Source organism: Arctopsyche grandis, chromosome 1 (assembly GCF_051622035.1).
Source record: "Arctopsyche grandis isolate Sample6627 chromosome 1, ASM5162203v2, whole genome shotgun sequence".
Classification (NCBI taxonomy): domain Eukaryota; kingdom Metazoa; phylum Arthropoda; class Insecta; order Trichoptera; family Hydropsychidae; genus Arctopsyche; species Arctopsyche grandis.
Window position 1 is genome coordinate 30,624,808 of NC_135355.1, and position 11,881 is coordinate 30,636,688.

At 31.7% G+C, this 11,881-nt stretch overlaps 1 protein-coding gene across 1 annotated transcript; it reads right to left on the reverse strand.

Moving 5' to 3' along the window:
* Window positions 1–7,469: 7,469 nt before the first annotated feature.
* Window positions 7,470–9,681, reverse strand: eIF2Bgamma (eukaryotic translation initiation factor 2B subunit gamma). Its single transcript, XM_077442576.1, has 5 exons — window positions 9,593–9,681; window positions 9,282–9,451; window positions 8,383–9,209; window positions 7,864–8,093; window positions 7,470–7,789 (listed from the first exon to the last, which is right to left on the reverse strand). Exons 2-5 carry the CDS (start codon window positions 9,439–9,441, stop codon window positions 7,630–7,632), a joined length of 1,377 nt encoding a protein of 458 aa, XP_077298702.1. The 5' UTR covers window positions 9,442–9,451; window positions 9,593–9,681; the 3' UTR covers window positions 7,470–7,629.
* Window positions 9,682–11,881: the final 2,200 nt, after the last annotated feature.

The window sequence follows — 11,881 nt, forward strand, 5'->3', positions numbered from 1 at the left end:
TGAATAAAACATTCGCTTAATATGTAATGTCAGATTGTTATTTTTAAAATTTTCCTTTAACGCAATAGAGGTTTTTATAACTATTTTTATGATTCGGCATTGATTTTTTGTACTGAAAACAACATTTTATTCATATTTTTTAAAATTTCAATACAATCAGACTTGCATAATACTTGTCACAACAAAATAATTATAATGTAATAACATTAGCATCAGAAGAATCGATAAAATTCACCAATCATTGATACGACGATTCAAGCAAAATGTCACTTCGAGTCAGAAGGTTAAATGTGATTTTTTTTAAATAAATAAATCTACAGTTTAAACACGTACTTAAAGCACGATGGCGCAATGTTAGTTGTATAGTTCAATAATTATGACATCGTTTCGATGATCGAATAAAATGAATGGAGAAAAAAAATTATATATATTTGAGTTAAAAAATGCATATCATCATGTAAATTGTGAATGCATAAGTGCGGAACTACGAGTGTATATTATAATTTCAATAATTATTTTACGTAGCGTAACGAAATTGCGCAACGTTTTAGCACCTCTGGAGTATTATAATTTTTTTTAATGTTTTGATTTTGCTACTCGAGATGAGGGTTTTTGACCCGTGAATTTCAAAAGAGATTTTACGATTTGTTTACATTTTTTAATACAATACTCTCTTGTTGACATTAGAAGAGTGGATTTGAACCTTGAATATTATAATTGCGATTACGTTATCTGTATTGCATTGGAATTTATATTGAATGGCCATATACGTATTTGTATACGAGTCCTAAAAGCATGGATGATGGATGTAAGATTAAAGGCAAACTCAGTGTCGTATTTTCTGTTGTAAGATTGGTTATGACGGTGAGAGTGCGTGAGGTTTTATTATACACATAATGAAAGATTAATTCTGAATAATAAAATTTAATGTTGCAAAATCGATTAAAATTTTGTGAACATGCTTAAAATATTGAAATACGGAGAAAGTACAAATTAAATGGGGCGTTTTGTGCCATAACTTATCGCTCATTACTGATTGCATTTTAAAAGGTAACAGACATACAAATTTTAATAAGTACTTTTTTTCGTATATAGGCAGTAAGAAATTTATCCACATGTATTGTTACGATTCAGTCATTATGCTCTTATTATTTTTGTTATATTCAATACAAAAGAGTAAAAAATTTCACGTAATTGTGACGCAACACTAGGAAGATTCGTTTAAGTATATGGTTTTTTTTTTATTATTATCTTTACGCTTAACAACATTGAAAATACGTGCGTGCGCTCATGCCAGTCAAACTGTGCGTTTAGGTCATAAATTAACAAATAAAAAAACAACCGTTCTGAAAACTAGGCTTTTCAGACAATGCACGACACATGCGTGATCGTTTAACATTCGATCACGTAATTGTTACGAGAGCAACAAATATAAAATAAGCAAAAAATAAATAGCAATAGTGAAAAAAATACATATAAAAACCAGTGGCAGTTGCAATTGTGTTAAATTGGAATTTTGCAGGGCCGGTTTTGGCGAAAGAATTGCAAGCGCTCCTTATATGAATGGTTAATTTACCGTAGGGCTTTTTTCCACATCACTGTTCGAAATGTGTCGAATTGTTATTTATAAGATTACCTTTTTACTGCTGATTTATAGTACATATTTGAAGAAGACTAGCATTCTCATTTTCGCATGAAATCCTTGAGTTACATACATATTACGAAATATGGCAGGAATATTTATGTTGTTTTCCAGAATAAGGTGGGCATTTTAAATATCACATTTCTCTGTCAATTACAAATATTTGCACAATGTGCTGTAAAATAAGTTTACATTTAATATATACATACATACATAATCTGTTGACTACCATATATATAATATGTATGTAGATACAAAATACTTGTAACTATACATATGTATATGTATGTGAATTTCGAAGGTGACGTTGCGTAGTGAGTACATTTTGACACCTCTCAAACAATATGTGCATTTTGTTTGCACTAAACTTAAGCCTTTTTTTGTATTTATGTATATATTTTAGGCGTTTTTATAAATTTCAATTTATTCTACGCATTTAAAATGTTTGATATTTTCAGGGCTGTCGAGCCATTACAACAAACATGACCCTCTCTCGGATATATGTAATTTTTGACTATTTCTGGAGTACAAATATGTATAGGTGCCGCATATCATTAACTTTTTTTTATTCGACTATTTTGTACCTACATATGTATGTATTACGAAAAGCATACACGAAAATAATAAAATTTATACATTTTTGGCGTGACGGATTTGGCAAATATCAGGTCTCTCAGGATATCATTTAAAGGGTAGGGGGGGGGGGGGGTAGGCAGGGAGGATAATTTACCTCCCCCCAGATCTGGCCAGACCGGGAGTATTGATGAAATACCAGGGCTGTAGAGTCGGTTCAAAATTAACCGACTTTGGCTCCAACTTTATTTTATGATACGACTCCGACTCTACAGCGTCTACAGTAAAAATAATAGCGATTTTCAAAATATAAAAAATTAAAGGAAGTAAGAAAAATCACTGAAAACTGACAAATAACCCGATTTATCGAATTATTGGTAATGGAATAGGTATAAATAAAAAGTAGATTCATAGTTTATGTGTATAAATTATATTCACAAACAAATCAATTTAATAAAAAAGTATGACAGTATTGTTTTGGACATAATACATCACTATTGATGAGCACAAAATAGTCAACTTTTACCCCCCCCCTCCTTTTGGAAAAACTGAAATGACGTCCCCAAGGCCTCTCATCAATTTGACCTAAATATGAGAAAAAGTCAAAGATAGAAACATCTTTTGTTTTTGATTTACGAGTATTTTTGATTCACTCCAAGTTAGTTATTCAATATTCAAATACATTATTAATTAAAAAGATAAGTGTGACGCGAAATCGGAGTTGGAATCGCTCGAATTTTAAACGACTCCTACTACAGACAAAAAGCCTCGATTATACTCTACGGTTATTTTATTATTATTTTCGTATTTAGATTTTTTTTAAATCAACTTAATATATTTGAATGTGTTGATTGTGATCACGAATTTAACATAACCATTATTAAAAATGAGGTGATGAAATTTTTAATGAGAGGTTTACGACGCTACAAGCTTATGCAAAATTGTGAGATATGCAAGCTTTATAAATACGTTAGTATTATTATTTTGATGACATGATTAATATTTTTTTACTGCAAACATGGAAGAAGTTTTGAAAAACAGGACCCAATTGAGTATTATTTAGACAGTTGCAACTTTATGAATCCGTTTTGTACAGTGTAAAAGTTTATACAATTCGATTACAGGATGAGGTAAGAGTACCAAAATCGTGAATCAAATTTTTGAATTTAAAATCTTCACATTAGCTTTTGTTTATTTTGATTTTTTTGATTTTTAAATGCTTTTTATTATTACGAAATTATGTTCTCAATACATCTTATATCTATTTTAATAGCTACTGATCTACTGATCATTTTCTATTTTACAATTTAATTTAATTTGGTTAGTAATCATAGTTATATTATTCTAATGTTAATCTACAGCATAATAGGAAAAAGAGCTCAAAAACCTATTTACAATCCTTATAAATGTTCATAATACATCTAATACATAATATTAATTAAAGACTCTCTAAAGTCGATGACCCTAAAGCAGATTGTGTTTGGGTAATCTGTGTTTATACTTTTGTTTATTTTGTAAGAAAGCGCTTTAAGGAAAAATTACGGACATCAAAATATGCTGATGCGGGAAGAATTAGGTTCAAATAATTGTATACTTTTACATATTTTATTGAAATATGTGTTACAAATGAGAATGTAAAATAGCGTGCATAAGTGCGGGAGAAACCGAAAAAAATTGGAACGATTAAAAAATTGAAAAAAAAAAAATTGTAGACGTTATCATGTACATATGTATAATACATATAAATATAGCTTTTGGCTTCTTTCTGGCTTTGCAACCCCCATCGCAAAGAAAATGTGATTTTTCACTTCTTCAGCCAGCATGGAAGGACTGTTTTTGGCATTTCTAAAGACATGCGTCGTTAAAATGAGATATTTATAGTGTTTTCATCATTATTAAAGCCTGTTTGATCGATTTTTTTTATAGAACCACTCTCACTGTATCCCTTAAGTGTCGTTTGGATTTATAAATCACGATAATTTAAGTTATTTGGAAATTTTATGGCGATCCTTGAAAATGTATTTAAACAATCTGAATCCTGTCTCTTTTACTCGATTCCCGGGATTTTGGCATTTTTTTTTTAATAAAAGAGGATGCAGTTAATTAAAAAAAAAAAAAAAAACGCATATTGATCGATTTTTAATTATTAATCAATGATTTGTGTTAAAATAAGATGAGATACATGTAGTGGCTGTTTCAAATACTCAAATATTTAGGATTTAATAGTATTTTCGGTCAAAAGCATTTCTACTAGTGGCTTAATCCTTTTGACCACGACTGTATATCTACATTATTGGCAATACTGTACAGAACAAACGGAAATACAAATTTTTTGCGTGTAACGATATTTTTTTTTGCATTTGAAGATGCATTTTAACCTTTAGCATTTGTGCGGACATCTTGTTTAATTGCTAAATACAATATACTGACAATTGTGCTGCAAATTGCGAAGGTCTCGAATCACCGTACAACCGTGACACATTTCATCAAACCATTTTGAAGATCGAAAGTATCGATGTTGAGTGCGCCTGTACTTCTCAATCTGTTGTCCGCATATCGATCTATTATATCTATCGTTCGTACACACGCGTTGCATAGGAGAAAGTCGAAGCGGTTTCGCGAAATAGCGCGAAAAAGGTCGGTCGGTGTGAAATGTGCAAAATGTTCGATTTGAAAACCTCATTGCCCAACGGCCCCGTCTAGTTTTTTTAATACAAATTTTTTAATGATGGCATTGTGGAATTTTGCGAAATTTTTGCCGTATGCTGTTGTTCCTAATACGTTAGTCGATTTATGTATGTGTGTAGATGTTGATGTACAGCACGTTTTGTGTGTGATATTGCGTCAAATCATCTAGATGGAATTTATAAGCGTTGTGTGTCGAATTGATATGCTCCCGTGTGTTCGTTGAGCAATGATTGTTTTGATTGTCAAATATGTATTTGATTATAGGTATTATGTTATGATATGATCTAAATGTCTTTTGCATTACACCTATTATTTAGATATGCAATGTTACATGTACACATTCTGAGTTTGTTTATTCTTAATAATAAAGATATTTATGATAAATTAACTTGATATATGTAATTAGTTTGGGTTTTGCGAGTGAAAAAAAAGTGGAGTTCATTTTATCATATGATACTCATACTATATGTATGTACATCTCATTTGTATTGTATAATTAGATGGAAGATATATGTATGTAAGATGTAGAAGAAGAATTTAGGAGAAGGTACATTATACATATCTTTGAAAGGAGGCTTTAGGTTGAAGGAGAAATTTAGAGTTGATTGTTGAAGGAGTTTTCAGTTACCTAGAATTAAAAATGTTGTGGCAGCTCGCTTATACGACATGGTCGAGTTTGGTTGCCTTCCTGCGAGTGGGGACCAACTCGGCTGGGTTCGGAGAGCCGCTACTCACTCTGCCTTTAGCTGTCATATAATAAACACGTGCATTAACATGCCAGTCGTCTCATTCGTTCATCCCCCATAATGTATAGTTTATGTTCCGTTATTAGGGATTCCAATCGAATATTCGATATACGAATATATTCGGCCTTTTTTGGATACTCGAAAAACCGAATATTTTAAATTTTATTCGATTATTACTTGTTGTGATTTAATTGGCACAATGACCCAATTTGCGAAGACATAATGAAAAAATCAAAAAGTATGTTCGACCATTTTGAAAAAGAAGTGAGACGTTAAATATATTGTATAATTATTTATTAACTATTAAGCATATGTATGTATATCAACCGCAACTGAAAGAGTATTTACTATAGCAGGATCAATCAAGACGAAATTGCGAACAAATTTGAAATTTGTAACTTTCAATGAACTTTTAGTTTTAAAATATGTATTTTTAAATATTGTCTTTATGAATATGCTCGTTTTTGTTAAAAAGCTATACATATATTTTTGTATTCGAATACCTGAATATTTCATGATTTTAATATTTGATATTTGAATAATTCATTTGAGAAATATTTGGAATCCCTATCCGTTATACATACATACATATTAGTATGTATTTTTGCAATATTTTTATTTGATATTAACTCATTATGACACCAAGAATTTTCAAAAACTTAAATATTTCTCCTAAAAATTTCTATCAATTAAATTGAAAATTGGAATACAGCTTCTTTACAGTTGTCTTCAACCGAATAAATGATCAGATCAGTATTTCTCAAGCTGTGGCGATTGCTGAATTCATTTTTGTGATAAATTTACATGCATTTCAATATATTTCCACGAAATAAAACGATATCTGTCTTTTAGAGCATTGTGTTATTCATTTGAATGAATGATTCAATATCATAAGAATGTATGCTATCCAAGAAAACACTAGTGAATTTTGATATCAGAGGATTTGAAATATTTTCTGAATTTTGGAATATTAACGATGAATTCCTTGAAAATAAAAGCTTTAAACTATAGAAATATATACATATATGTATATATTTTTACGTTTATTTATCGATATTTTGGATAAAGATATTCTGGTCTGATATCTATGAATGGAAGTTTGAAACTAAATCTTTTAAATACTACTTTTTTTTGTATTAAACACGCTGCATTGACGGCCTTTGAATGAGTTTTATTAAAAACACAGCGTATGTGTATGTATGTGGCCCATAGTGAGTTAACAAATAAATGAACTATTTTTGTATGATAAAAGAGTTAAATTTTGCATCAAATTATTGCATTAAATTTTGCAAAATTTTTTGGATCTATTCATTAATATTTTGGTGACTGAAATATAATAAATAGATGATTTTTTTTGTCGAATTATGGTATAGAATGAATTAATATATTGCAAAAATGTCGTTGTTATGGAATATGTATAAAATTTAAAACAATAAAGTATTTGTGATGTTATAAAATGAAAAAAAAAAAATTGACAGACAGAGTTAATTTTAAGATTGGAACACACTTTAAAAATGGAGAAAATAATAATAATGGTTCCAGTGTCCTATAGGAATCCCATCAATCACACGCATTCGGGTCATGGTGTTGATATAGGTATTATAATAATAAATGTAAACCAGTCATCGTACATTTGCACCTTATATGGACAAAAACATCGTTTACTACACGTGCAACTGGAACGACATCTTTTGACATTTATCTGTCTCGACACACTGACAAATAACTTTCGGAGAAATTGAGAAAGCTGACGATCAGAGGAAAATTTACAATTATTACACACAGTACGTAGTATTTCAATTAGTAAAAGTTGATTTGTAAATTATTCAAACAGGTATATTAACGCCGATAAAAAATTGATACACAATTACTGGATGCAAAGTGACGGAGATTGAAAGCGTGCACGCGAATGGACCGACAGTAATAAAAATCAGTACAAATTAAATAAATATTATATTTACTCATTTTCAATACAATTCATCAACCGACAGTTATCATATCTTCATCTTTCGAATACATTTGCTGCGATCCATTTGTTCCTTTGGGTATTACATAATCGGGACCAACTATACACAATTTCAAAGAACAGCCTTCTTGAACCGTCGCTCCTGAGTAAATTATGCAATCTTGTAGCACACACCTAAAATTCATAATATAGATAATTAAACATAATAAATAATAAATCGAAATATGGAATATTTCAACAATATATACCCTTCTTTGAGAGTGACGTTGTTCATGATGATGGTGTTTATTACTCGTATTTTGTTTTCAACCATGCAATTAGAGCCTACTATGCTGCTAGTGAAAGACGTCTTTTCGCTGATATTGCTCTGTTCACCGATTATTGTCAAGTCATCTACTTGTTTGCTCTTAACGTCGCTGTTAACATGTATTTTGACCAATGGACTATCTTTGGCTATATCGTCCCATATCTTCATGATCTGAAAATATTAAATTTTATGAGAATGGAATTACAACAATGGAATATAATTCATAAAAGCTAATTCTAGTAAATTTATTTGACAAATGAGAAAGTTTATTTACATACTATATTAACTGGCCCATAATAAAAATGCATATAAAAATTGTAAGGTAATGTTTAACCTATTTATGATACATTATATAATCAAGTTATAAAAAAATATTTTTTACATTAAATGCGTATAAATTATCAAAATTTTAAAACCAGATAAGTTGACAGTACTTTGACTAGAATAGGATCATACTTACTTTACTATTGATGAGGCAATAAGTAGGTAAAGTGTTAACTCGAATTGCATAGCTGCTCTTTTCTGCAACATAGGCATAACAACGTATAACATCATTGTTATAACAGCCTTTCATTCCATGCGAATGATCATTATAAAATGAAAACTTTCTAATTTTTTCATCTAAGGGGTCTTGGCAGATGAAATTAAATATATCAGCTTCATCTATAACTTTTTTTGAAAGTCTTTCTTCATCGCTATGATTCGGAGTCGGTTTGCTCAGTTGCTTCTTTACGATGAACGGTAAAAGTTCACCTTTGATCGTAGAAAAATGCTTTTTAGCATCTAAGAAATCCAAAACCCACTTCTTAAAAATGTATACATGTGCATCAAGGAATTTACTGTGCATCGACAAGACTGGATGTTTTTTCAAAAGCGCTCTCGGCAATTTCATTTCTTCTTCAAAATCGCTGGCGCTAGCAAAGAAGACTAACCGTTGGGTTTCTTTATCGATCCCAACAAGATCTCGTTCCGGTTTGACTTTGCTGCTTGGTCCTGGACATTGGATGAACTCTTGTGGTCCGTTGTCGAACATTAAAGCAACGGCTGAGGCGTCGTGACGCCTGAATAAGTCTATCATGCCACTCAGGTCGACGTCGGCTATGAAATCGCAAGATATGACCAATACATCGGTGATTATGTACTCTCGGACGAGTCTTAGAGAGTCGGCTGTGCCTAGATCTTCATCTTCTGGTATCGATACATATTGAATAGATAGTTTGAAATTGCATTTGTCTATGGCTGCAATTATTTCGGTCTTTTTGGAGTCCAATACAATGACTATCACCTCTGAAATATTACGAATAGTGTGAAAATGTAAGATAAAATGGATTAGTTAGTTCAGATATAAATGTACTATACCTTGAAAGCCTTGTTTCTGCAGCATATTTAGAGGATACCAAATAAGCGGATAAGGCCCAACGGGAAGTAAACATTTTGGTGGTGCTCCTTTTAGCTCTGGTAATCGAGATCCGGGACCTCCACATAGCAGCACTGCCTGCAGCTCTGGATTGACTTTCATAATTTCTAACCTACAAATCCCATGTACAAAATTTTTACAATACATACATTTGCACAAATTTATATGTCAATTATATAAAGCTTAATGTAGCAACAGAACATAATATGCACAAAAGTACAATAGCGGTGTTAATATTGTATAAAAATGTGACCTGTATGGTATTTGACAGCTAGCAACGTGAAACGTCAAATAGATATAAACAGGTTAGCAGTAGTCAGCTTTGGTCGTAACAGTAATATCGTCGAGCATTATTAAAAGAAATAATTTAAGCTTTTAAATTCAATACTATGGGTAAATTGACAGAAAAAAACTATTTGCAGGATTAAACAAATTTTTAATATTTAATATATATTTCAATGAATATAAATTATGTTTAAAAATTTTTTTGAATGAATTATTTTTCTTATCATTGAATTGCAATGAATGCTGAATACAGTATTATGTTTTTGTATGACTGAATTAGTGATAATGAACGCTAAATTAATACCATCGACGCCAAAAAAGGAATTAAGTAACGTCACAATATTCTCTTTTTTTACCATTAAAAATAAAGTAGTCAACGACATAGTATAGTGAGCGTCTATGATATATCCTCTATAATATAGAGGATATATCAAAGACGCTCACTATACTGTAATCGAAAACGGCTATACTTCCATAATTTTGTACTGAAGGCAAATGCTCCACATCCCGTTAACTTAAAATCGGACAAACGTCTCCACCCCTCAAGAGTTTAAAATATAAATATAAAAATCAACGGTGTGGACTAGTGGTTAGCATATTATGATTTCGAGCAGAGTTGTCACCAGTTTGAGTCCCACTAGAGTTCCGCTGCTGGCCAGACCTTGGTTTGTGACTCCAGGTCGATCGTTTCTTATCAGAGTTTTCCAATTTTTCTGATTTTCATTGAAACGGTTCCTGTAAAATTGGCATCTCCTTTCCTATCTCTCTTGCTAATCCCGTATTAATGTGCGCGCGCAGAATACGGGAGGAAAAGCCTGTTCCTCTTGTTCCTGTTGTACCCTGCTCGCGCAAATTAAGTGAGTATGTACCGTTTACCATGCACCCTTTTTTTTGATCTTTCGACTTAAGATCTTTGCCAGCCGATATTTGCGTTTTCGATCATTTCACATTCCGGCCCGTGAGGTAGACCCGAAATGAGCATGCTGCCACTTTGTTTGCAACCATTTGTAGCGCAGCGGAAAGATTCCCCATAGCCCGTGAAAGGAATATCGTATTACAGACATGTTGTCTAGATACGTCGATAGAACCTGGACCACGAGGGGGGGCATGTGCAAGGGGAAGATCCTCAATACAATGGATGAGTCAGATCATAGAGTCAGGGGGATCTTTTAATGCGTTATTATCAGCTTGCTACCGTACCGGGCTTCCAGTACCGGGGAAGTGGAGTGAAGTTTTCATGAGACGACGATGCTCAGTATTGAGTGAACGAGAAGAAAGATCACAAGTAAAATAAAAAGCGACTAGAACCATTTTTGGTACCTTACTATTCATATAAACCTATTATTTAATAATGATCAGATAAAGTCAATACATATGTATGTATGTGCATGTAATTCTGTAGGGACGGTTTCGTGAAACATGTTTTCGAAACCATTTTCTGAACTCATAATAAGCATTATGTTACAAAGGCTTGTAATTATTTATGATCCATTTATAAAAAGTACAATTAAACTTCGGCTGGTTCGCTATATTGTTACCAAGATGCCCGTTCGATACATGATCAACTTTGAGCTACATCGCAACTTGAATGTAAACAAAAGAGTTTGATTCGGATTTCCTCTGCGAGTTAAATTTGACTCGGGTATTAAATATACCTAGCAATTTCAATGCGGGCTTTTATCTAGGGGAAATCACTATTTATTCACTCCTTTAAGCGAAGAACTTTATATAAAATTACTAATTTAATTTAACAGTAAAGTTTAAAAAAATAACACTACTATAACAATAGATAGCTTAAAATATATGTACATATATATTTACCTTATGTTTCTGAAAACAATACTCTTTCATGGATATATTAACGTAAAAGTTGTATTGTAAAACCTTCTTGTATGGATCAGTGGCGGCTCGTGATAATTTTTAGTGGCGGGGCTGCACTGAAAAGATGTCTAAAAAATGTCACCATAATTGTTCTATCATGTCATAACAGGACAAAATAAGCACAATTTTTGGCGTACGACCACTTACATGTGGATTTAAGTATTATTGAAAAAAAAAACTAGCAAAATTCACCACCTATTAAAGGGGTGCGTCCAAACGCGATGAAGATTTCGAAAAATTCGCTGGTACTCCAGTAAGATTGCTAAAAAAAATTCGTGCTTGCTGGTTTCGCGACGCGGCTTTCTCAACAACTAAATTAAGTTGATGAGCATAACAGTGAAGGAAGTGTGCATTTTTATAAGTTTGTTTCAAAATT